We start from the raw sequence: 27,488 nt of genomic DNA, 5'->3' as shown, positions 1-27,488 counted from the left end.
CCCCATTCCTCATAACTCCTCCTGCTGTTGGAATTCCACTAGTGTAGAGTTGTCCAGTGGGATCGACAGTAGCTCCATTCCATCCAGACTCTGTTCATACAAAAAATATAAAATAGATAATGAAAAATAGATTAATGAACACATCATGGTCACATCATTACCTCTGGCTTTACAGTCCGGTATAGAAAGTTATTCTTTAAGAGAAACAAGACAAACCACTACTAATGATTAAAGACAGACACATCCTCTCATACTTCATTGCATTGGACAGTGATATTAAAACAAACGTCCATATGAGAATACAGTGGACTCTGTTATAACGAAGTCCTTGGGACCGGCAGATTTCTTTCATTACATCGAAATTTTGTTATAACTGAACAAATAAACAATAAAACACCATAGGGACAATAATTTTGCAACCTGGATTGTTATTTCGTTGTAACCGCAATTTCGTTACAACTGTGTTTGTTATAATATGAGTGCACTGTAGTACAATTACTTTTCCCTTGTATTCTGGTCATTCTGTACTTGTGCTTTACTGAATTCATTACACATTGTCTCCTTGTTTATGATCATTACAAGTGAGCACAGCTTTGAAAATTTGCCTTGTCATGGTTTTCACTTTATCCTGGCTTCAAAACAAAAGTCAAACCAAGAGAGTTAGGGATAAATGTATCACTGACTGCTACAATGAGTCATATGTTGTTCACTTGACACAACTTTGTTCTGTGAGTCACAGTCACAATTCAAGGTTCTTGTAGACAACTGAGAAATCCAAGTCATTCTTGAAAGCAAACTTCACAGGTCACACACAATGATAATGCTTCCTATATGATCGTTAAAAAATTAAATACATGTGACCTGCTACCACAAGAAAGGCCTGATGATCATTATTTCATTGATTTGGAGATTCTTTCTCTAAAGATTCTGAGCTTCTCAATAACATATAACTTGTCCCACTTTCATAATAAAACATAACAAAATCTAACCAAAAAGACACACCGCTTCGGAAATGGTTATGAAGCCAGTCACACAGTTTTGAAAAACTAGACTTTGAATAACTTAAATGCAGACAAGGTTTTTCAAAAGACAAGGTATTCAAATACTACAGGCCACTCAAAATAAGATACCCTGCAGTATCATACTTTATGATGCCAGAAAACTTTGACTCTGAGAAGAAAAAAAAAATTGTCACAACTGGAAAATTTAGAGAAATGCTCGAAATATGAGAAACAAAGGAGTGATTTCCCGATGGTTTATTGGTACAGTGTACAAATGTTCAATCTGAACTTTATATACATGTTCATGCGTGACTACATGCATGAAAAAAATACTACACAAATACATAAAACTGACACCTGAATTACAGTGGACTCCCATCATAGCGAAGTCCTCAGGACTGGAAGTTTTCTTTTGTTTCATCGAAATTTCATTATAACCGAATGAATATACACAAAATACATAGAAAAACATAGAGCAGATAATGTTGCGGTCTGAATTTTTACTTTGTTGTAACCGGAATTTCATTATAACCGTGTTCGCTATAACAGGAGTGCACTGTACTGCACATCATGTATCAGAGGATGACAAAAGACCAGGATGTGACACTGTACCTTCTTTGATCTGATGAGCTTGTGATCTCTAAACTCAGTGAGTTGCGCCCTCAAGGTCAGATCACTGTTAACCAAGAATGCTTCGCGGCACTTCTGGTAAAGCTCATGAAATGACATGCCTAGACACAGGGGAGCAGAAGGGAAAAATGTCAATATAAACATGTGATGGTTTGCTTTTTCTTATTTCATTGGCAAAACTATTAAAACAGAATAATACGAATGTGAAACAAAAATGGTATACTCCAAGTCAAAAAGACAGAAAAGAAAGAAAAATATTACAGTAATCGACTACGAACCACACTCATACACATCTTTGTGTCGGAGTTGAGCAAATGCATAATGTTAAAGGTCCTGTTTACCTTTGGGAGCAGTGATTAACCTAGAAATGTCGCTATGGCGACAGATGCCTCCGCCATAATGCATGATTCTCCCAATAGGGGTATAGTACAATGTCTTTACAATGTGTGATCCATGACAGTTTCACGTAACTGGCAAAAAAATAAAAATATGACAGGTTTGTCAGAAATGACTTGAATGTTCACTTTCCTTGAACTGGGTTTTCTATAACTGTTGAAGAGTGCAGGTACACATATTTGGGGAATTGAGAATTTTTACTTGAATTCTGACAGACCCTTTTATAATTTTTTTTTTTTTTTTTTTTTTTTTTGGGGGGGGGGACATTGAAACCTGGCCTTTGACCCTTAACCTTTGACCTTTGACATTCTGGTTGGAAATTTCCTGGAGAATCTCCATTAGGTAATGCATGTATTAAGTTTGAAAACTAATAATGCAAGCATTTCATATACTAGTGTATGAGGGAAATAGTAAAATATTGAGGAGTTGACCTTTTTTTTTTTCAATTCAATTCAGTTTATTTCCACAGTTCAGGTAAAAACATATAAATACACAATCAATCAGTTCTAACATATACAGACAAACCAAAAATTATTTTGGATAAATACATAATCACAGTTAAAAGTTAAAAAGTGTGTGTTCCAGATTGACATAACAATTAAAATAAATGGTGGAGGAGATCAGCAGTAGGCCATTGGCCTTTCGAGGCTGATCCCCTGAGCAAATATACAATATTAAAACTGTATGTCGTTATACACTGTTACATAAATCATGAGTCGCATAAAAAAGAACTGGATTTGCAATAAATAGGGGCAAGAAGAAGAAGAAGAAGAAGAAAAAAAAGCACATCCAAAAGGAAGGAACCACGACATACCAAAAACAACCATAAAAAGGGTGGGACAAAAATGGGCAAGAATTATCATTGAATGCAATTTAAGAAATATATATATGGTTTGAGCATATAATATTCTATAAGAATCGACAAAGACAAAAAAAAAAAAAATACATATCATCATAATACCGAGTATCATTGAATATGGTGTGCAGCTGTATAATCGTGATTCTTCAGTGTGTACATTTATGCCAAGCAATATCGTGAGCCGCGCCCCGCCACTGAGGGCGCACCACTTCCAACATGATCAGAGCTCTCCATTACGATACATGTACTGAGTAGTGTAAAAGAATAATTGTAATACATTGTACAATGAATGTAGAAGGCTCCGATCATAATCACCACAGGCACGCGCGCGATTCCCAACCTGTACCACCCTACATCCTCCACCCGAGGCGGCCGCCCGGCGACCCCCACCCCGGCGCGCGCACCCCGCCAGCGCGCCGGGGTGAAGGTCACCGAGCAGGCGCCCGAACAGAGAACACAGAACAACACATGCCGAGAATCAGCCAGTGCACTGTATAGACACAGTACAGTTCTATGAACAATACCGGTATGCATTAATCAACTGTAACTTAAACTGTCTTTTGAATGATGAAATGGTGGGGCATGATTTCAAACTGGGGGTAATTGAGTTCCATATTTTTGGGCCTGTATACCTTATTGACTTTCTTGACAGGCTAAGACGGTAAAATGGTACATACAATTTATCAGAGTTTCTAGTTCTATACAAATTAACTTTGTTATTACAAATAAAATACTCTTTAAAAACATCAGGCAGTAAATCCCTAGAAAATTTGTACATGAAGCATGCTGCCTGCAATGTATACAAATCTAAGACCTTTAAAACCTTCAATTTCTCAAACAAAGGGTTTGTTGGAGCTAAAAAGTGAGAGTTTGAGACACAACGGACTGCACGTTTCTGCAAAACAAGCAATCTGTCCAAAAGATATTTAGAGCAGTTTCCCCATACAACAGTACAATATGAAAGATGTGGCAAAACCAAGGTATTATAAATATTTAACATAATTCGAAGAGGAAGCAAACTCTTCAATCTGTTTAAAATACCCACTGCTTTTGCTATTTTACCTGAAATATTTTGCACTTGTTCTTTCCATGTGAGATGTTCGTCAATAATGACACCAAGAAACTTTATTTTTTTAACATTACTTATTTTTTGGTCATTAATGGATAAATCAAACAAAGCTGTATCTAACTGTAATTGCTGAGGTCTAAATATCATAAAATTTGTTTTTTCAAAATTAATAGTGAGTTTGTTGGATAAAAACCAGGAATACACCTTTTCAAGTTCTGCATTGAATACAACATTCATATCATGGATATCCTTGCCTGACAGAAAGATGTTTGTGTCATCAGCAAATATAATGGGCTTTAAAACATCACTTACAAAAGCCAGGTCATTTACATAAAGCAAAAAGAGTAATGGACCTAACACTGATCCTTGTGGGACACCAACATTGATATGTTGAAATTGTGAAGTATGATTATCAATAAACACATATTGTTTTCTGTTTAACAAATAACTTTCAAACCAGTTTAACACATTGCCTCTAATTCCATAATGATACATTTTACTTATCAGAATTTTGTGATCAATAGTATCAAAGGCTTTTGATAAGTCTAAGAATAATCCAATTACAATGTTTTTTTCTTCAAAAGCCAAAGTAGCATTATTGACAAATTCTAAAAGGGCCATAAATGTGCTATATCCTTGTCTGAAACCAAATTGCCCTTGATACAGGATTGCATTTTTTTCCAAGAATGAGATCAATCGTTTGTGTACCAACTTTTCGAAAACCTTTGAAAAAATGGACAAAATAGAAATTGGTCTATAATTAGAACAAAGACGCTTATCCCCAGATTTAAAGATTGGGATAACTTTTGCGATTTTCATATCACTTGGGAAAACACCTTTTTCAATTGAAGTATTGAAAATATGGCATAATGGGGATGCAATCAAATGAATGCATTTTTTGACAATAAATGCTTCTATGCCATCATGCCCTGAACTCTTATTATCCTTTATACTTAATACAGCTGTAATCAAATCAGATTCAGAAATGGGGTTAAAAAACATAGTATGTAATACTCTCGGTCTTAAATACTCTGAAAAATCATTATTCATAGAACACGGGGGCATATTTCTAACCAACTCAGAACCAATATTACTAAAATAATCATTGAATAAATTCACAATGTTTTCTTTATCCTCAATCAGAACACCTTCTTTCATAATACTTGCACATGTAGTTTTAGACTTCGATGTATTCAAGACTTCGTTAATCGCCTTCCATGTACCTTTTTGGTCATTTTTTACTCTATCAAAAATACCATGATAATATTCCCGCTTAACACGTCGTATTTCATTATTCACAAAATTTCTATATTTGACGTAAATCTCTTTTCTGTACATTGTAGGATTCTTGATGTATTTACGGTACAAAATGTATTTCTTTTTACACAACTTCTTCAGATGGCTGTTAAACCAAGTTTGTTTTTTCTCATATTTTTTTTTATCAAGTTTCTTTATAGGAAAGCACTCATCGTACAGGGTCATAAAATGAGATATAAAAACAGAGTATTTCTCATTGATGTCTGGAATATTTTCCAGGTGGCTCCACTCATAAGACTGGAGCAATGAAAAAAAATTTGTCATACCCTCTTCATGTATCATTCTTTTGTAAATATAAGTGGATGATTCCTTTTCGGTGCTCACCTGCTGACGGCCAAGGTGATAGATGACAAAGGGTGATAAATGATCACTCACATCTGAAATCAATATACCAGACTTAACTACATTTTCAGGACGATTAATGAATACATTATCAAGTAAGGTTGCAGAGTGGTTTGTTACACGTGTTGGTTTAAAAATAGTAGGAGTGTATGAGGAGGTAAGAATTAAGTCCAAGAATTGGTGAGTGGAACTGTCGGAACTCAATAAATCAACATTAAAATCACCAAGTAGGATACAATGTTTACCTTCTCGAGATATATTCTGTAATGTTGGCTGTAGACCAGTAAGAAATGATTGAAGAGATTGATTGGGGGGTCTGTATACCACGCCAATAACAATTTTATCCTTCAAATTGATAATTTCAGCAAATGTTGACTCAATACATTGATCAAAAACCTCTAAATCACATCTCTGTTTAACATTATATTTTTTATTAATGAACATACCAACACCTCCACCTCTCTTATCTGTTCTTCCCCTTCCGAGGAATTTATATTGGGGCAACGTAAACTGAGGGGATTCATTTCCCTGTGCCCATGTTTCAGATACAGCAATAATAGATATTTCAGTATTCAAGGAATTAATGCACGATATAAAGTTATCACTGTTACCCTTCAAACTTCGACAGTTGAAATGCAGACACGTAAACATTTCTGAAAAGGTACCATTCATCATAGAGGCAAATTCACTTGGAATGAAATATTCTGTTTCAGTACCAAGTACAGATACACCATCTTCATCTTCTTCTAATGCCCTCAGGCGACTGGAACTAGAGGTTGCACAAAAATAACAGATATTATCTTGAGCCCGTTGTCTCTTACAAAAACTACAAAAACTTACAGGATACATACATGGAGGTGGGGGACTTTGAGAAGTTGAAGTCATAATCTGGCCAGATCACTTTCACTTCTGATTACTTTGTTGATCGTTTTCCCATGTGAGGCAGGTATTTCGACTATGATACGACCGTCTGATGACCAGGCATTCTTCACTTTCTGGTGGTGTGTTGCTTTGCGTAGGAGATCGACGTTGTGCTTCGTGAGATCTTCATGAATGGAGATACCGCTTCCTTTCAGTTTTCTTCTTGCTGTGAGGATTTGATGCTTCTTTTTGTACGAGGTCATTTTGACGATGATTGGTCTGGGAGAATGAGAGGCCGATTCAGGTTTCTTCCTTCCTGTGCGGTGGCTCCGGTCTATGTCTGTTGCTGGGTTTATGGTGATTCCTAGCTTGCTCTGAGCAATGTCGCACAGTATGTTGTCGGTGCATTCCCCTGCTGCTTCTCTGACACCGAAGATCCGGATGCAGTTACGTCTGGAGTACTGCTCGAGGTCGAGTTGACCCTGGACAAGATTTTGGATTCGGTCTGACTGCTGACTTATCTCCTTCTTGAGAACTGTGATCTGGTGTGACTTGTTGTCGCATTCATTTTGGAGATCATGGACTTGACCTTCAAGCACTTCAACACGGCTGTTGAGTTTAGTGAAGGCCTTGTCGACTGCATTGCTGACTACACTGTTGAGCATATTGATGTAGTCTTCATTGTTCAACAGCTCCTTGATTACTTGACAAACAAGCGCAGTTGATTTCCTCGTTGAGGGAGGGGACTGTGACGGAACAGGCTGGGGCATGATGGGGTAGACTGCTCGTCTCCAACGTGAAGTTCTGGTTCCACAGCACAGTGCCAAGCTGAGACACGGTGCACTGACTGTATATCACTATTCCAGGGCACAGCGCACAAAGACAAATGGACGGGACTACACACGAAGAGCGGGGTCATGCTGCTGAGGCTGAATGTGAAATTCAAATGTGTCCATTCTTCTGAATTCAGAATCCGCAGCCAAAAGCACTATTAATATTCTAGTGTATCGTAGCAGTTCCGCAAGGTGCACGAGAATTTCGAAGAAATGTGTCCCCTGTAGCTGGAAAATTAGCTGGTAAATTAGCTGGTAAAATAGCTCCTCGGCTCCTCGGCGCGTGCATTGCGACTTTTTTTTTTCTATGACCTTGACCTTTGACCCCATGACTATTGACCTATGACCCCTAAAGTCCCTAGATAATCTCTGCCAGTCAGTACATGCGTATGTACCAAGTTCCATGAAGATACATTGAACCATTTGTGAGAAAAGTGATATTACATTTTCACCTAACCTTTGACCTTTTGACCTTTGACCTTATGACATGAAACTCTCTGGAGAATCTTTATGCAGTAGTACATGTCTACACCAAGTTTCAAGAAAACACCTTAGGGCATTGCATAGATATTGGGGAAATAGCAACATTTTTAGCATTTGACCTTGACCTTTTGACCTTTGACCTCTTGCCAATGTCAATAAAATCTACTCAACTAATTGTCCCATCATACATCATCCTTGGACCAAGTTTGGTGAAAGCTGCTTCATCCAGTTTTGAGTTATCACGTAAACAGATAAATTTCAGGATTTGACCTTGATCTTTGACCTTTGACCTCCGTCCGATTTCACTAAAAAACTAATCAAGTAATTGTCCCATCATACATCATCCTCCGACAAAGTTTGGTAAAATTTGCTCGATCCAGTCTTGAGTTATCACGTAAACGGATACATTTTCACAATTTGACCTTGACCTTTGACCTTTGACCTTTGGCGGATTTCACCCAAAATCCAATCAACTAATTGCCCCATCATACTTTATACTTGGACCAAGTTTGGTAGAATTCAAGTCAATATTACTCCAGTTATCGCGTAAACGAAAGCGGACGGACGTACAGACGTACGGACGGACGGACGGACAACCCGAAAACATAATGCCTCCGGCACCACTTCGTGGCGGAGTCATAAAAAATGTTCAAGATATCACATGTGAAGCATATGTGTAGGTTTGTTGTATCACAAAACACCCTACCATATAAAATTTTCACAATAAAGCCTAAAATATAAGGAGATATTCAGTATTTTTCTCATTAAACCATAACTGTAGACGGTTTAGTCTGGAAACATTTTTATCATATTGTTCACATTTTGAGCACACTGTATTTCAAAACACTTAACATAGATTATATTGATTCAGATTTTTAACAGTGGTTGTTTCTATCCCTAACTCACATTTTAGAACTATTTTAAAGCACTAATGCTGGGTTTTTGTTTCATCTGCAAATGGTAAATTATGCCTTTAAGTCCCTCTGACTCCTTTTCTGTTGCTATGTGTGAAACCAGGAAGTGATCTATACATAAGGCTTTCTCACAACATAAGATGATTTATGGCATGATTACTGAAAAAGAAAAAAGAAAACAAAACATGCTAAATCATCCGATACTGTTATAACGCATTCTATGGTCATTTGCCTTTGAATATTAATTTTTCCCCATACCCTCTCTTATCTGGTACAGCTATGTAAATCTTTGCCTTATTGCATGTTTATGAATGCCATACTCTGTTCCACTACTCGAAATAAAACTGCTACAGTGATGGCAGACACAAGCACTCATAAAACTTGAGGAAAGAAGGTGAAGCTCTGTATACTGCCTTGATGAACGAGAGCAAACCAGACGGCTTACCATTGTATGTGCCATCATCCCTGTGTTCCAGCTGAAATTCCACCAGAATGTTGAAAATTCCCCTGAAATAAAGAGACACAATACACTGATTTAACTGTATGTCATTGACACGTTTCTTCCAGGGTGTACATGTATTTCACACACAGTTGTACTTCAGAAGAGGTCAGTACTGGGTTTAAGAAAAACATTATTGGACCATTTCTCTGCAATGGCATATTCAAGATGAATCAAAATCTACAGAGTAAGAGCCCTGGTACCCAACCTTTATTCCTGAAGCAGTGTCCTTGTTCAGTAGTGGCTGTGTAGATTGCCACTAGGACAGGATGATCGAACCATGCCCTAGCAGTAGTGTTGAATCACATGCAACTGACGAGCAGCAGGCAATTCACTCTTGAGGTATATGGATACTGCTATGGCCTGATATATATATATTGCAATTAATGTTATCGAAAGTGAAACATTACGTCGGTACTACTACTACTACTAATACTATAGCAAGTAAGTCTTTGGGAATAGTCTCACCTGGCATTAGGGGTCAGACTCCTTAGGATATGGGTCAGGGAGCTGAGTGCAAGCATGCCGGACTGCTGAACCAGCAGCGAGTTCTCGTAGGACGTCTCATCGGTGTAGGGGTCAAAGGTCGTCACGTCATACCACAGCCAACGGAAGGTGCTTGACCTCTCCTGGTCCCAGACTAAACACCACAGCAACAGCAGTCATCATGGCAGAAAGACACATGAACAAATAGCATAAATTTAAAATGAAAAATCTTTAAGACTAAATAGATAATAAAAAGACATTAAAACTTTGAAGGATGTAAATAGTTATCACTTTATAATTTGGAGTTATCTCTCTGGTAGAATTGAAATGATATACAACAAAATGAGAGAGCTATCACCATGTAGCATTTGGACTTTGGTATGAAAGCAAACATGTAACACCTTTCTGTGAAGGCTAGCATTTATACATATTTTACAAGGCATAAATTTGTGTGAACTATCTGAGGCAAGACTGATGAAATCCTAATACAGACCAATACGTATAAAATCAATGAATACAATGAAAATGAAAAAGAAATTATCAAACATATAAGTTTATTAGGTAGAATAAACATATATGTAAAGAATGAACAACAGACAGATAAACAGAATGCTCAAGAATGGTATCACAATGTCCCAAAATTGACACAAGATGGCAATATTAATATGGAATTCTCAGTTTTGTGCAAACTTGGTCCTAAACTTGGTCAAAAGCCAATCAACAGCCTAGGCAAGTATGATGCCTACAGAACATTTCACAATGAGTTCCCCGAACCACACACGAAGGCTACAGAAATATGCAGACCTATACAAGGAAAAGTAGAAATTACGCGGTGCGTAATATATGTCCCCGCCGGAAGTAGCATTTTGGAGCAAAATGTGCAATATAGGTAAAAAATCAAGGTCAAAGGTCAAAGAAGTCAAAGGTCAAAATTCTGTGTAAAAGTTTTGAAGCCCTCACCTAGTGCCATCACATAAAGCAAACAGAATCGAAATCGGGTTAGAAATGGCGAAGGAGTAGCATTTTGTAGCAAAATGTACAATATAGGTCAAAAATCAAGGTCAAAGGTCAAAGAAGGCAAAGGTCAAAATTCTGTGTAGAAGTTTTGAAGCCCTCACCTAGTGCCATCACATAAAGCAAACGGAATCGAAATCGGGTTAGAAATGGCGAAGGAGTAGCATTTTGTAGCAAAATGTACAATATAGGTCAAAAATCAAGGTCAAAGGTCAAAGAAGGCAAAGGTCAAAATTCTGTGTAGAAGTTTTGAAGCCCTCACCTAGTGCCATCACATAAAGCAAACGGAATCGAAATCGGGTTAGAAATGGCGAAGGAGTAGCATTTTGTAGCAAAATGTACAATATAGGTAAAAAATCAAGGTCAAAGGTCAAAGAAGTCAAAGGTCAAAATTCTGTGTAGAAGTTTTGAAGCCCTCACCTAGTGCCATCATATAAAGCAAACGGAATCGAAATCGGGTTAGAAATGGCGAAGGAGTAGCATTTTGTAGCAAAATGTACAATATAGGTCAAAGGTCAAGGTCAAAGGTCACGACTGAAATTCTGCGTAGAAGTTTCAAAGCTCCCATGTAGTGCTATCATATAAAGCAAACAGAATCAAAATTGGCTCATAAATGACAGAGAAGTAGCAAATTGAAGATTTTGATCACACACGGACGCACACACGGACACACGGAGGGACACACGGACGGACACACGGACGGACACACGGACGGACGGACGGACACACGTACGGAGCCCGTTTCATAGTCCCCTGCTCGAACTCGTTCGGCGGGGACAATAAGAAGTGTACTCTGAAGACACATGAAGGAAACGAATGGCTACAAAAAGATTTCGCCAGCACTCACAAACTTGCTGCTGGAGTCTGACAAAGTCCTTTGGCAGTCATATGATGGCCCTCACAAATGACCCAACGCTTATACACGATCAGAGTTGAATTTGAACGTTACATTTAAACTTTGCTCGATCTCTGGACAGTGTGATGCCTACATAGCAGACACACAAAGATATGACACTGAGACGTAGAGACATCCAATACTCACTGAGGGGGGCATTGATGTGGTCGATGGAGGCAAGGATGTGAACATTGGAGATCTGAGCCAACCTGCTCATGACAGACTGGATCTTGGAGGCTCGCAGCATGGCGCCATCAAGGTTGTGAATGATGAGGAAGAGGGGCTCTGGGGAGGGAACAAGACCTCAGAGATAATGTGGGGGAAAAAAACTGGCTACTCCATGGCACAAATGTGGCCATGCACCTCAAAACCAACAAAAGGATGCAGAAGTTACTATTTCTAGTACTGTAGGTCTGATAATACATATTTTGAGTCAGGAATGACAAATTTTAGTTTTTTGTATTTTCTACAAGAAAGTCCTTTTTTACAATCCATTGCTGATATGTGAACCAATTAAAATACTTGTTCTCGGTAAGTCTGTATACAGATATTTTTGTTTGACTGTTTTGTCATAACCACGTGATGAAAAGTGTCCTTGAAAACCTTATGCATAATAGCAAAACTGTCAGAAGTAACGCTGATGCTTACAATACCATAAGCAGCAAGTGTCTAATGTGCCTTTAATACAATGATCAATACATACTGCACATTGATAAGATTAGAATTATAACCCAAATGAAGAACTAATAAATAAAAACATTTTGTTTTGTTTTTGTCATTTAGTCAATCTGCTACACTCGAAGATGAATTGTACTGAATGTCTTACATGCGAATGGTCAAAACCAACCCTACATTGAAAGACAAGTTTAAGTTAATTTATGACCAACACTATTTCAGTAGGGCAGAAAATTTGGACATGGAATCTAAAACACAATCAAACAGGAGTGCAAATCACCACATCGGTATGCAATCCCCTTGCTGCCAGACCTAAGGATTCAAGTTTTGCCAAGAAGATTTGTCTTACCATCCATCTCCTCCAGCTTGTCCTCGATGAACTCCAGCTGGTCCGTCATGTTTCTATGGTTACAGACATCATCCACAATGTCATCTGAGATAGCATTTAGGATCTGTTGATGAAGGCAATTTAAGGAGCATGAAAATTCTGTCCAAAGAGCTTGTGAACACAATCACATACAAACCAAAAACATAATGCCTCTGGCGACACTTTGTGGTGGAGGCATAAACACACTGCATGGTCACAGGACTGCAGAATTGTCTTTGATGTGATTAGAGTTGAAGCGACGTAGTGTGAAACAACAACCTGCCTTCTAATGTATCAGAATATTGTTTTTTTGATGTTAACATCTATTTTCTCAGGATACAATCAACACCTTCAGTACATTGTACTTCTCTAATTCTCCCAGAACACAATATTGACAATAAAAGCACCATCAAAATTGTCAAGGCAAGCACCTAAAATGGTCTACAAGGTGATATATTTGAGACTCATTTTTTACATAATATTGACAATGGTATGTACTGCTCAAGAAGGAATTCTTCAGGGATTAATTTTCACTCTTGACTAGGCAAGATAAATTTCACATAATTTTAAAGTCATGGAATCACAACATAATATAGTATCACATATAAAGGCAACAAATTCACATGCTTTATGTTTGTACTAGTTTGATGGTGCATGAAATGCACAAAAATTTTCACAAAATTTCCACTTTTACTGTACCCTTCTACATTATTAAAATCAGCATCATGGAACTCACACTCTTGATGGTAAGACTTGGGAAGTAGCCATTGATAACAATGCGCGAGAAGTCAGGGATCATCTCGGAACAGAATGCATCCAGGAGTCTTCTCTTGGAGCCAAGTCCATAGAGGAGGAGGTTGTAGCCATTACTGCAGTGTTTGGGGAGGAGACATGATGTACTACATGTAAGTTATAGATACAAGGCATCCAGATCCTGAGGGAAGTATCTGGCCAGAATATCTCCAGATGAGTCACTGATATCACACATTTTTTCATTTTTTCCCATAGCAGGACTTCAGACTTAATAACTCTGTTATCCAGCCATGTTGGGACCGGCACCTGTCCGGATAAGCAATTTGGCCAGATATGGGAGAAGCAATGTTTATGCACAGTTTGTAGCTGCCGACACAGCGGTAGGTATGCATGTAGGTAGCAAACACCGCAAGTATGAATATGAGATGGCCAGATAATCGAGGTCAGACTTTATATTGGCGTTGGAGGATAGAGAGTCAGTATTCACCAACAAAAAATCTCTTAAAACTTTGGTATGAAAATCTAGTGCACATTTTTGGTCAAGCTATCCATTCACTTTCAAGCTAAAACTTGAACCCTTTCCTGGAAGTTTTAATGTAGTGTTAAACTCTTACACCTTTCAATAAACTAGCTAAATAAAGAATTTCCATTCATACTTTTCAATGAGAATGAGGAGCAACAAATCTATGAACAGTGATATTTATAAGTGCATTCAAGTAGAAGTACGTGTAATCATGTCTGTCTGATTGAGGGGAAAAAATGTTATTCATATTGAATTCCTTTGGTCTGAAATTGCATCTATTAGAGAAGCTACTGGTAATCAGCAAAGGTAGAAAGTAAACTGTAGGCTAATCAAATCTACCTCAGATGGTACATCCACTTGTTGAATGAGGCGCAGTGTTCTTCAAACAGCTCTTTCATCTCCTTGGTGTAACTATTGGGGGCGCTCTCCAGTGCTGCAGCAAGCTGGTCACTCGCCATTTGAGGGTTCTCCAGCCGAGCTAGGGTGTGGTCGGAGGTCACTGCCTGGCCAGCATGGGCGACAAAGTACTCCTCAACTGTGTGCGGTTGCTAGGAGACAAAGAACCAAAGTAAATCCTCTTCATTCAATTCAAACATTACCTTCAATAGCTAATATGTCAAAGAATGACAATAAAATGAATTGCATTGAATTAAACTGAATTGAATTGAAATAAAGATTCAGCATCATCTCAAAATGCTTGTATGTATTTACAGGGTACAAGTGTAAGCAGATTGAAGGAATACCTTGACAAAAGTATTCAATATTGATGAGGGTCTTGTGAAATAGCCAAAGAGATTATTACAATGTACGTTATACATCTGACAGTATTATTTCCACAAAGAAAAGAAAAGCTCACTTAAAATTATCACATTTCAACAGGTATCAAATAGGTTGCTCTTTAACCTAGATGAAGTTCATGCATTTGGATAGCAAATGCCACTGTCACAAAGTGACTGATTTTACTTCATCTACATGTAATGAACACCTAAAAGATTATTGGTGTTACAGCATTTCACGGTGTGAGAAATAACACAGGTAAAAAAAAAAATGGGTAACTTTGGTCTGAGAATAGAATCTTCTGAAAATCTAGAGTCCATGGCAGTGACAAATTTGAAAAGACTCTCATGGTTTTTCTGTAATTGTACTAGTTGCTACAATCATCTATTGCGGTAACTAGTTGGTTTGGTGCAGAAATCTACATGCTAATACCATATGCTATGGGGCAAGACTAAGTTTCACATCATTAAGAAAGGAAAAGATACTCTCACAACCCACTTGGTTCCTGCTAGGCAGAGAGCTGGGAGGTACTGTATACGCCATATATTTCGCAAGTCTAAATTTTTGCGTATCGAGAATTCCCGACGATTTCGCGAGTGGTTGAAGTCGCGATCATGGAGTCCTGTACTGAACGGAGAAGTGTACATATGCGTACGTCACATTCACGTCAGGATCAGAGTCAATATTTTCTCGTGTCTTTAATTTCGCGAATAGCACCTGACTTGCGAAATTGGCGCAAATAAAAACCTCGCGAAATATTCAGCATATACAGCATTTCATAAAGCATTGTGGTCGGATGTCTTTTTTACAAACTGTTACAAGCTACTGAAATCCTTGCATCTGATTGGCTGAATGCAAATTTGTCTGACAACTTTGTCGGACAAAATGCTTCATGAAATGCCCCCCTTATTTCATCTGATCTGATTGGTCAACATACCACAGAGGAGGAGTTGCTTCTGCCACATTTTCTGACTGACTTTCTAACACCACTGGTGACCCCCTGCTTCGGAGTGCCTGAGTCCTTGAGGGTGATGGGAAAGACGCCTCGACGTCTTCTCGTTGACATCGTGATGCTCCTCTCGCTGCTGGTGTCACTGTTCAGATCATCTTTGTCCTCGTAGTCGTCGTCATCGCCATCATCGCTGCTCTGACCTGACGAGAAGTCACTGTCCTCCCCATCTTGTCCCAGAGGTCCTACCAAGCCATACACACAGGAAAGTGCATGGGACTATAAAACTAATCTTACTAAAAATAGTCTTACTTTACTTGAATAATTTTCAATGATTCTCTGAAAAAAAATTAGGAACACAAGGTCGAATATCAAAATCTCCTTTGTTTCTAAACAGGAGAGTTCCTAGCAAACAGGAACAGCAGGGAGACAGGTAAAATTTATCATAGACAGTACAGTGTTATTTGCTGTGTTATGTACACATCAGCCTTTACATTGCATTGCAAACTGGCTGTGAGTTAATACAAAACAGAATTGTGTAGCTGCAAAGGAAAAAGATGTGATAATAAGGAGGTACTGTATGTCACAGAAATATGAGTATCTTTCAGCAAACAAAATTGCACTGAATGCATATTTGGGACAAATTTGACATGCTTCTTTTATGCGCTTGGGGGTTTTTTTTATGTCCTCTGTTCATTTTACTATCTATCAAACTTGATTTTGGATCTGATTTCTCTTTAGCATTAATGCCAAGTCAGTGTCTAAAAAATACACAAGATGGGATTTATACTTATCGATAAAAACAATAGTGGCTTACATGCCAACAGAAATATCTACAACTTTGTAGTTTTGCATCAAGCGTATTAAGCACAATGCTGAAAGGCGAAAAATAAAGATATCAGGGTGGTTTGGTAAGGCACATTAAATGAACTGGTCACTCACGCTTTGATTTTCTTTTCAGAGCTGCCCTCTTTGACCGCCTTCTGTCAACGCTTTCCGCTGCTACAGCAGCCATCTTCCCAGCCCTCTTTGGCGTCTTGAAGGAAAACACTTCAGTGCCCAATGGACAACTCCTGTCCAGCAACACTATTTCAAACACACGAAGAGTACAGGAAGCATGAACAAGAGGTGAACTGGCATAATGTTTTGTTTTTTTTTTATCACTTTCAATAGTCAATGGCTGATTTTGCTTCAAGTGTTATAGAAAAGACTCAAGATGTGGCTTAAAATGAGACTCTATCAAGAAAATTGTTTTGAATGAATTAAGTTGAATCCAGGCATTACATTGATATGCAAAACGACTACATCGAGCAGCTTTTCAGATTACGCCAGTTTGAATGCCTGTAAGTCCTCAGCACCGGCAGTTTCTTTTGTTATTGTTGTTGTTGTTGTTGTTGCTATATTGAAATTTTATTACAACCCAATAAAAAAGTTTATGAAGATAATAGACAATAATTTTGGGGCCTGGATATTTTAATACTTTGTTGTAACCAAAAGTTTCATTATGGCCATGTTTGTTATAACTGGGTTGCACTGTACAGAAATGTCAGATCGGGGGGGGGGGGGGGGGGGGCATTTCATGAAGCATTCTGTCCAACATATTTGCTCTCAGCTAATCAGATGCAGGAATTTCAGTAGCTTAAATTACATTGTAACAGTTTGTTAGGAAAAAAATCTGACAAAGCACTGCATGAAATGCCACCCATGATTTTTAATTGTATCACATTCTACCTTCTGGAAGTCGAGTTAAAACTCCTTCCTTTTCCCCATCACTGTCACCATTCCTGCTCTCATCTTCTTCCTCCTCTTCTTCATCATCATCTTCATTGATCTCTTCTTTTGGCTGATGGGATTCGCAGTAGTTCACCTGTTTCCTTGACGACCGCACTGGTCGAGAAGGCGTGTCAGTAGACGGGAGAGCCTGTGGCTTCGATTTTCTAGATTTCTTTGCTGCAAGGGAGGCAGTGAAACGAAGTGCATGTAATACAACGGAAATGTAATACATTGCATATCACAAGGTGTGTTGATGTCAGGTGCATGAGACATTACCTCTGTACTGCATCTGATTAATGGAGCATAACTTAGAAATAATATATAGTTTCAGAGACACTGTGCTAGAAAATCATTGACTAGTGAGGCAAAATTTTGTTTGCTTTACTTGCCCAACAGTTTTGTTTTCTGTGGAAGCCAGCATAGAGGCCCAGTTACTTGAATGGTTTGGGGGGGGGGGGGGGGGGGATCACTTTTGAACTTAAGTACCAGGTACAAGTACAACTGGTATCCATCACAGTTTGGGCTATGATTAGTGTATTCTTTTTTGGCCATGATGATCTACATCCTTATACAGTGCACTCCCGTTATAACGAAATGCTCGGGACCGGCAGTTTTCTTTCGTTATAACGAAATTTCGTTATAACCGAACAAATAGAATACACGTGTATTACATTGTATAATAACACGCATAGCCTGTATACAGTAGGCCTATAATTACTTTTATCATAATCTCAACTCACGCAGAACGGTAATGTTAGATGTTTGCTATATCTCATTGATTTTATCAAACTTTCTACATTTTAGAATGAGCATAAAGTCATGTTCAGAAAGAAAACAAATGTAAGAAATGTGATTGTTTCTGCTGTCGCAACTGAGTCTCATATACAAATTCATTCTGATCCAAGGTAAATGATAAATCGCTGACTGATGCTCATGTATGCGAGCGTGTGAGGAAGGGCGGATTAGCAATTAATGTGAGCGAGCGGGATTTCGTGATCGCATTTTCACTTTCGTTTCATTTTGTGCTGTGAATGTGAAGGAGCGGGATTTCACGATCGCATTTTCACTTTCGTTTCGTTCTGTGCTGATCATTCATCATGGCTTCTGCAGTGAGTACTAAGAAGAAAAAACGGCAAGCTCTCAGCATAGAAACTAAGATGGATATTCTCAGAGATGTAGTAGAAAGACGTCTGAAGAAAATCGAAGTCGCTCGAAAATATGAAATACCACCCAGTACGCTCTCAACTATCTTGCTTAATCGCAAGCAGATCACGAAGCAATATGAAACATCAAATACGGAGCCGTCGCGTAAACGACTGAGGGGGGCTGAGTTAGAAGATGTGGAGAAGGCTGTCTTCCGTTGGTTTAGCGACATGAGGGCCAAGAACCTGCCCGTCAGTGGACCGCTGATGAGAGAGAAAGCAGACTATCTTGCAAAAAAGTTGGGCCATGACAAGTTTCAAGCAAGTTCCGGGTGGCTGTCCCGCTTCAAAGAACGTCATGGAATTCAGCAGTTGCGTGTTTGTGGGGAGAGTGCGGGTGTTGACGAGAACGTGGTCGATACTTGGAAGAAGGAAAGCCTCCCAGCCATCATAGCGCAGTACATTCCGAGAGATATCTTCAATGCCGACGAGACAGGGTTGTTTTATCGGCTAACTCCAGATAAGTCACTCGCTTTCTCTGGACAGGAATGCCATGGGATAAAGCAAAATAAGGAACGAGTGACGGTGATGGTCTGCGCAAACATGGACGGTAGTGAGAAGATCAAACCCTTGGTAATTGGAAAATCGAAGCAACCACGGTCACTGAAGCATGTCCGAACACTTCCGCTTGACTACCGAGCTAACAGGAAGGCGTGGATGACCACTGAAGAGTTCGTTTCCTGGGTGAAGCGTCTTGACGCAAAATTCGCAGCAGAGAACCGTCAGGTTCTTGTTTTTGTGGACAATTGCTCTGCCCATCCTAGTGTGAATGGACTGAAATCAATCCAACTGCAGTTCTTCCCACCGAACACGACATCGAAGCTCCAACCGATGGACCAAGGAGTGATCATGAGTTTTAAGACTTACTATCGAAAGCGCCTGGTCAAACATCTTCTCAAAAGCTACGAAGCAGGAGAAGTACCCTCTCCCGTGAGCATCAAGGACGCCATCGACATGACATACGCAGCATGGGAAGAGGTGACGGCAAGCTGCATCTCGAATTGTTTCCAGAAGGCTGGATTTGAAGTCCATGAGAACGCCAATCCTGACACACCAGGCCCCTCAGGTCGCCCAGATAACATTTGGGAGCGACTGAGACAAAACCCAGATCCGCAGAATGATGGCAACGATGTGGCAGGATCTGCACGCGAAGAAGCCGATGATCTCTGGAAAAGGCTTCGGCATCACATGACGATCAGCAGATCGATTTCCTTCAACGATTTCGCAGCAGCAGACAACGAAATCAGTGGAGTGTATGCTCCCACTGATGAGGAACTTGTGAGGGAAATACAGAAGCAACGGGGAGGCGAATTTGTTGAGGAAGAGGATGATGACGATCTGGATGTCGACATGCCACCAGCACCACCGTCTGTCACGGAGGTGCTTGGACATCTGGAGCGAGTCAAAGACTTCCTGTACAGTCGTGAGGAGGCTCAAGATCAGCATTTCCATGCTCTGTCTACGCTTAACGAACTTGCGAAAAGATGTCATGAAAGGAGTCTTGTGCAGCAAAAAATCACACGTTTCTTCAAAGCATGAAGAACTAAACTGAACTCATGTCCGTTGGTGTGCCATTTGATTAGAAACGAATTATGCTAGTCCGTCAAATTTCGTAGAAAGAAGCAAAACAGGTCTCTTATCTATGATTGCAGAATATCTCACATAATCACACAAAATCAATATACTGATTAAAACTGCCCGTAACTTCCATTAGCTATCCAGAATTTACGCATGTTACAACATATATCATGTTGTGAATAAGAGTTTAGTGATGAAGCAAAGAAAAAGATAAGTGTGCTTTGAGCAATACTAGAGAGTGAAGGAATATGAAAGTACAAGAAAGTAGAGGTAACGATGTGGAAAAGAATACGTAAGTGCAGAACAATTATGTACAGAAGAAAAAAGAAATCCGAGGAAAAATAGGAAAGCAAGAAAAAAAAAGAAAAAGAAGCTTCTGATTCTTCGCCTATTTTTTTTTACCTGCTTCCATTTATTTTTGGTGATGTTCGTCATCTCCCCCATAACTCCCGTCAAAGCCAGCTTAGAAAATCAGATTGGTCACATTCTTTTAAGCCTAATTTTTTTTTTTTTTGAGACTCTAACAGTCGTTTTGTGCTCCGATATCCTGGGTGTTACTTTATCCTGGTGTTTTTGTTGGTTCGTTTGTTTGTTTGTTTGTTTTAAACCAATATTTTCGTCACTTCCTTATTTTTATGACTGCTATTTATTTGTACATTTTTTTGACGGTGTATCACTGACAATAAAGCCCATAACACTATTTGATGTTTGAACCAACACGCGTCTCCATTCAGCATGTCTTCTTTCCCTCTTGCTTCGCAGTCTCAGCTTCAAGTCATTCCAACCAATCACAGCAAAATATTACAGAGGTCTAACCTTGGGCCTAACAATCAAGGCTTTACTGCCACATAATGCTTCCATTTCAAGAGTCTCTCCGAGCTTTCCGCCTTACACATTCCAATCAATCACAGCAAAGCATCATTGGCACACTTCCACTCACTGTTCGGTTTCGTATTTTACGTAGCGTCTTTCTTTTCGCGCCCTGTTGCGCTTCATAATGAACCAATCATTTCATATATTCAAGACACACCTCTGCTTCAGTGCACTTGTACATGTACACAGCCTCGTCTTTTCCCCTCTTTCCGCTCTTTCCGGGTTCACATAAGTACACACTGGATGCTATACATGCCTTACACACTCTACAGTACTGCGCTGCATGTTATATTGTGAATGGGAACGGACATGGTATGCACTCTTTCTTGGAAACGTTGCGCGGAGCAACGCGAATTTTACAGTGTATTTGAAACACACAGAGCAGGAAGCAGGTTCGTCCGTGCGGAAACGCTTTGTAAATGTTTGTTCGGCAATGAAATTGCGTAAGTGATCCGCATTTCGTTATAACGAAGCATATTTCCTTTGTTTTTCTTTATCAATGGTGCTCGGAAATTACTTCGTTATAACGGAAATTTCGTTATAACCGTGTTCGTTGTAACCGAATTTTGTGCCATAGACTTTAGTGGCAATAATTTTGGGACCTGAAGTTTCATTTCGTTATAACGAAATTTCGTTATAACCGTGTTCGTTATAACGGGAGTGCACTGTAATAAAGACGTCCATCAAATTTACGCACAGATTGATTACCAACCTGCCCATTCTCTGTCGACCTGCAAAAAGAATCTTGTTTGATGGCATTGGAGTCTCTCGGATAATTGCGGGAGGAAAGGATTAACTTGTGTAAACAGGAAGTGAGAAACGCATTGATATCAAGGAGAAATAAAAATGAGCTTCTTTAAAATTACATGCACTTGTACCTTGTGGAATGCTTGCCTCCGAGTCTTTTGTTTCATCATCTCCAACAGGGGCACCATTCTCACTCCTACCATCCTCCTCTTGATCATTATCCTCATCATTCTGATGGGATGCCTTGGAATAATTTATCCGTTTCCTTGACGATGGCGTCGACTGAGGTGGTGGTTCAGCAGATGCCAGCGTCTGCACTTTGCTTTTCCTGACTTTTTTAGCTGCAAAAACATATGAAACTCTTATAAAGAAACTCAATTGTGGCTAGCAGACTCACTTGACACTCACACCCATTGGTAGCATTATCACATCATCAGCCAAACAATCAAAACTAGTATGTAAATCTTTGAAGCTCATGTACATGTATAATTGACTCAAAGCAAACACTAAAAAACAGTTTAAACATCTAAAATTAGCAGTGAACAAAATGCTGTGGCTTGCAGATATCAGTGTGTGCATAAAAATCATTATTTGCTTGACCCTGAAGACTTCTCGATTGCACTTTTTCAAAATTAATTTGTCACAATGGACTTTTACTTCCATTCACATTTTGCCAGTGCCCTGGGCGGATGCACGTCCCCTCCCCCCCCCCCCCCCCTGTAGGTATGACGGAATCGTGGGCGCAATTGACGAAGAAAGTGAACTCGTCATACCTACAAAGTGATTATTTTGCTAACAAACTGGAGTATGTCATCTACCCACCTACTCTATCAGTGTGGAATAGTAATTTGGAATATATGGACAAGATCAGGTTAGTACTGATTTAATTTTTCTCGTTACGAATTTGTGTAAAAAGATGTCAGACTTCAGCTTCACGAGGCTGATTCGTGCGCGGAGAGGTGAGAGCCGCAGAAAAAAGCATCGAAAATATTTAGTCGGATCAGGCCGCTAGGTGCAGCAGTCTTGCATTGTGCGAACACGCTGGCGCCCGTGTTTTGATGGGCGCTCTGCATCGGTTGATTAAAACTCGATTTTTGAAGAAAAAAAACAGACAGGATTTTTTCTTCTTTTCATCATGGATAGTGGACATGTGTGTGTAACAAAAAATCACCGTGCAAAGTTGCGACAATTTATACGTCAGATGTGAGATGAATAAGAAATGAATAGGGGGCCTCATGAGGCATGGGGGCGGTCCTCATGAGGCGGGGCAGTCCTCGTACGCGGGAGCGGTCCTCATGAGCGGGTTTCCCGGACTGGTGTGGTGGGTACAGTAAATTCTTCAAAGGACAAGTTCACCTTCATAAACATAAGGATTGAGAAAATGCAACAATATTAGTAGAACACATCAGTGAAAGTTTGGGAAAAATTGGACAATCGATGCAAAAGTTATTAATTTTTTAAATTTTTGTGTTGGAACCGCTGGATGAGGAGACTACTACAGCTTGTGAGTCATATGCGTACAACAGTATAAAGAAAATGTAAAAGAAAATTCAACATATTTTCACTTTTTTTCGCATAATAAAAGAGCACTTGACTTGCCTCTTTCTAAAGGCAGGGGGAATAATATTACCCATAACATTTGTCGGTAACGAGTCAGGGGAATGTGTACTTTTTTCAAAAGATGGAATTTTGTGAAATTCTCTTTATATTTTCCTTATATTGTTGTACGCATGTGACATCTAAGTTATTCATACACTGCAGTAGTCTTCTCATCCAGCGGGTACTGCACAAAAACTTCAAAAATTCATAACTTTTGAACGGATTGTCTGATTTTCCTCAAACTTTCAATGATGTGTTCTACTAAGGCCAAGTAAAAAAAGAAAGCAGTTTCTCGTCCGGTTTTTTTGAGCAAGGCGATGAGGGAGGTCCTTACTATTTGATATCTTACTATTTTTTCGTGGATTGTCAAAATGTAAGTAATATGTGTTTCTCGTCCGGTAATTCTGAGAAAGGTAACGAGAGAGGGGTTTAACTACTATTTTCTATATCCAATTTATGAAATGAAATATCACTCTGGTAGCTGTGTTATGAGAGACCAGGTCCCAAGTTTATGTCTTGCCTGCTCTCTGTGCATTTTCAAACAAATAGATATATTATGTGCCATACTTGAAACGAAACTTCATGCATGCAGAAATACATTTGCTTTTTCTTTCCACTACAGATGTCCAGGGAAAATGACCATCTTAATACTGGTCAATTCCACGGAAAGGTTGCATTTTATGAAAATCAAACTATTGAGTATAGATGATTAATGAAGCTTAATTAGATGATCTGGTATTGTTTACTCAAAGCAGCCTTTCACAACGGATATTTTGATACCTCATTTGTGAACATCGGTGAACGTGGAGTGGAGTTATGTCCGAAAAACCTTCATTTTTCATGAAAATTGCCAATTTTTGCAGAATTTATGTATCATTTCTGATACACTATTATGACCATAATACAGCTTGTGTAATTCTCAGATGGCTTATTTTCTGAATGTTCTTTGGTCATACATTGGTTTTATGATGTTCTAGAACTTGTTCTGGCATCAGTAAATATTATTCTCTCAATCTCAAAATGTGGTAGTTGATAGCGTCCCATAAGTCACGTTTTTGTGTCCCATCAGTCACACTGGTTTTCCCTATCCTGCTACTGTACCAATGAGTAGATATTCATACCACTTGGCTCAGGGTAAGCACCAACCCTTTGCTACATTCAGGAAAGAAAATGTCTTTCCAGAGACTCTGTGTGTAAGAATATTTCAGAACTTACTTTCCCATGTGAAAAACGGTGGTCCTCAGATGTCCCATAAGTCACGACAGCAATTTTTCGTTGCTGTACGTAATGCAATGATACTTTTCAAACTAAGTATGGTGTTTTCATAAACTGTGATATGATGGATCTAACCATGAACTGAGAAAAATGCATTTGATGCAACTATTTTCTCATAATACTGGTTTGAAATTGCCGAAAATTGTCACTTTGTCCCATACAATCACAATGGAATTGACCTACTGGCATTTCTGATACCAGTGTACTTGCAATTCTGATGTATTGTGCTATTAATTGAAACAGGTATAAAACATGTCTTTCAACAAATGTACGACTGAAATTAATTCCATGATATTCAAAACACTGCTTTATTTATCATTTGTGTTGTGACTTTTTGAGTCCACACAGCTGGTAAAACTATGTATAGTTCTTCACAGTACAATTGTAGCACATTCAACTGGAAACTGGCTTGAATTGCAGATGGATGTCAAAATGATACTGATATGGCATTATAGCATTAAACATTTAAAGATGTTTCTTCATGTTCTAAAAAGACATTTGATAATCACTCATCATTTGGATGATGAATGATTGTATACCAAAACTACATAAATGTAGTAAAACATGTATGATGTACCTGTGCAGGTAAGTCACATTCTCCCTTCATTTCTTCCATGGCCATCATTACAGTGCTACCAAGAAGCAGCAGTGATATAAACAGCAAAATACAACGTGTAATGACAATTTCAGTTCACGCTCATCAAAACTGCTTATTACTTTTCAAAGTTTTGGCTATCAACATTCGTTTGTGGGTGTATATTGTTTGTTTGTTTGTTTTGTGTGTTTTTCCCTCGTGAAAGACGTAGTGATTTCTTCGTATCGAACGTAAACTGCATGTTTACCGTAAATAAGCCATTCAGCTCAGCTCAGCTACGGCGCATTTGATTCATCGAACTTGCAGTAACCTCTTATAAGCAGGAGCACATGGCGCATTCCTTTAAACTTGAAAGTGAAGCCACGTGTTTGCACATCGGCGCTTCCACACACAGCGCGGCATTTTGCGATCATTGTTATAGCAGACTTTCCGATTCCAGTCAGGGGAAAAGGAATTGGAATACTTCGGAAAAGACTGATGTTTAAAATCCAATAAAATGAAAAAAGCCTGAAAACAACGCGTGATTATGTTTTCATAGTAAACGATAATTGGAAACACGGAACAGAGTACCGGTATCGCATCCGCTCACAAAGAAGCTCTCTTGAGAAGATGAAAGCATTCCACGTCCCCTGCTAGATAGTGGAAGCTTCCATAATCATCCCAGCAAGTTTTTGGAGGTACATACTTGCACTTGTACACATTCATTGCGAGAAAGCAATCAATCAACGTTGAACATTGCGTAGTTTGGCATCTTTATCGTGCTGGTGACCAGCTTGATGCTTCGGCATGTGTCATAACGTTATGTTTAGAGCCTGTAGGCCTCATAAGTCGACGAGTTTAATTCAAAATAGCAAAAATTGAAAAAATACGAATTCTGGTGGAAAAATACGAATTTTGGAGCTGCTGAGTACTAATTTGTGCTTCCAAAGGTTGGCAGGTCTGGGCCCCGTTTTATGAAGAGTTAGAATTGATTATGAAGTCGATTTCAACTGTAAGTCTATGGCAGACTGTGTAGTAAGGAAAATTGAATTTTGATTTTATCTTTTGATAAAACGGGGCCCTGGCATTAAAGCCGTTCGCTGTGCACACGTGCGCTTGAGATCGGTTCTCTCCATCACTGCACTCCACAATTTTTTTTTTCCAGCTCCAGAACGCGCGCATGCTATGCTGGCTGGCTGGTCTCCTCTATGACTAGTATGTGGTTACATTGCGCAATCAATCTAGCAGCACATGAAGCGGGCAACAGCACGAGAAAAATGTACAGAAGGTGCTCAACGTCCTGTCTACACCACGACGTACCGAGTGCGCTGTACATCACAGCCCAGGCCGCGCCCGCCCGCGCCCATCCAATTACAGTTCAACTGCTTTGTGGGTCATTCCTTCTTGCCGAGCTCGCAGTGTGAAATGCATGCGTTATTACATACGCACTACAGAAGCTACAGCTGTACTACAGCTATAAAGTAGAGGACGCAAGGCGTAATTAGAAATGAGACATCACGATTGGTAGGTGAATTGTCAATTTATTTTTTTTTCGGCGGCCGAAAAAATAGTAAAATATCAAAAAAGTCGATGCGGCAACTGAAAATCGATGCGGGCGGGGAGCGGGCTGGGACGAGAATTATGAATTTCTTGGTATTTTCAGCGCCATTTTGAAAATAGTAAATAGTAAAAAAATCGACGCGGCGGCCAAAATCGATGCGCGCGAGGACGAGAAACTGGTTTCTTTTTTTACTTGGCCTAATATTGCTACATTCTCTCAATCCTTATGTTTATGAAGGTGAACTTGTCCTTTAATATTACCAAATCTAATGCCCTCACTAATTAATGTGTACAGGTATTATTTGTATGCTACGTTATATTATAAACAGACATAGATAGACAATAGAAGGGGTCTAAAATTTCTTGCTATTTCACTCATATAAATTTAATTTAACATAATGTTGTTCCCGTTGTCATGACATTGATGAGATGATGACTGCGCAATTAGTGACAAAATAAACAATATATGGGACTACACAAACCGCAATTTCAATTCATTCTCTCTCCTTCAGAGAGTCTCACTCACACACTCGTACCTCTCTCTAACTAAAGCTAAGGTAGGTTCAGTGGTCTTACCCGACACTTCTTCCGCGTTTATTATATGTGCCATCACATCATCGTTCCCTACAAAAGTCATGGAAAGGCCAAGTTTTCGTTTGTCCAT

General features: G+C 39.1%; 2 protein-coding genes across 2 annotated transcripts; one reads left to right on the top strand and one right to left on the bottom strand.

Annotated features, from left to right (window-relative positions):
- LOC139716386 (origin recognition complex subunit 2-like) lies at positions 1-27,488 on the bottom strand. Its single transcript, XM_071627936.1, has 13 exons — positions 27,401-27,488; positions 22,117-22,157; positions 17,375-17,564; positions 16,586-16,729; positions 15,632-15,888; positions 14,257-14,465; positions 13,378-13,510; positions 12,624-12,726; positions 11,747-11,884; positions 9,673-9,844; positions 9,151-9,212; positions 1,614-1,732; positions 1-90 (listed from the first exon to the last, which is right to left on the bottom strand). Exons 1-13 carry the CDS (start codon positions 27,486-27,488, stop codon positions 10-12), a joined length of 1,737 nt encoding a protein of 578 aa, XP_071484037.1. The 3' UTR covers positions 1-9.
- Positions 18,514-20,157, top strand: LOC139716384 (tigger transposable element-derived protein 6-like). The gene has a single exon (XM_071627933.1). The coding sequence runs from the start codon at positions 18,514-18,516 to the stop codon at positions 20,155-20,157; it is 1,644 nt and encodes a 547-aa protein (XP_071484034.1).

The sequence above is a fragment of the Diadema antillarum genome, unplaced genomic scaffold, assembly GCF_040938485.1.
Source record: "Diadema antillarum isolate AM-2024a unplaced genomic scaffold, OU_Dant_1.0 scf00000065, whole genome shotgun sequence".
NCBI lineage: Eukaryota > Metazoa > Echinodermata > Echinoidea > Diadematoida > Diadematidae > Diadema > Diadema antillarum.
Note: the sequence above shows the minus strand (reverse complement) of the source record. Positions and strands in the feature narration are given on the sequence as shown.

Excerpts from the sequence above, each read along its gene's own strand:
- LOC139716384 (XM_071627933.1), top strand. The coding sequence starts at position 18,514 with ATGGCTTCTGCAGTGAGTACTAAGAAGAAAAAACGGCAAGCTCTCAGC.
- LOC139716386 (XM_071627936.1), bottom strand. The coding sequence starts at position 27,488 with ATGGACAAACGAAAACTTGGCCTTTCCATGACTTTTGTAGGGAACGAT. Across the intron at positions 16,730-17,374 it reads TTTAACTCGACTTCCAGAAG|TGTTGCTGGACAGGAGTTGT; the intron begins GTAGAATGTGAT and ends TGTTTGAAATAG. Across the intron at positions 9,845-11,746 it reads CCACATCAATGCCCCCCTCA|TCTGGGACCAGGAGAGGTCA; the intron begins GTGAGTATTGGA and ends TGTGGTGTTTAG.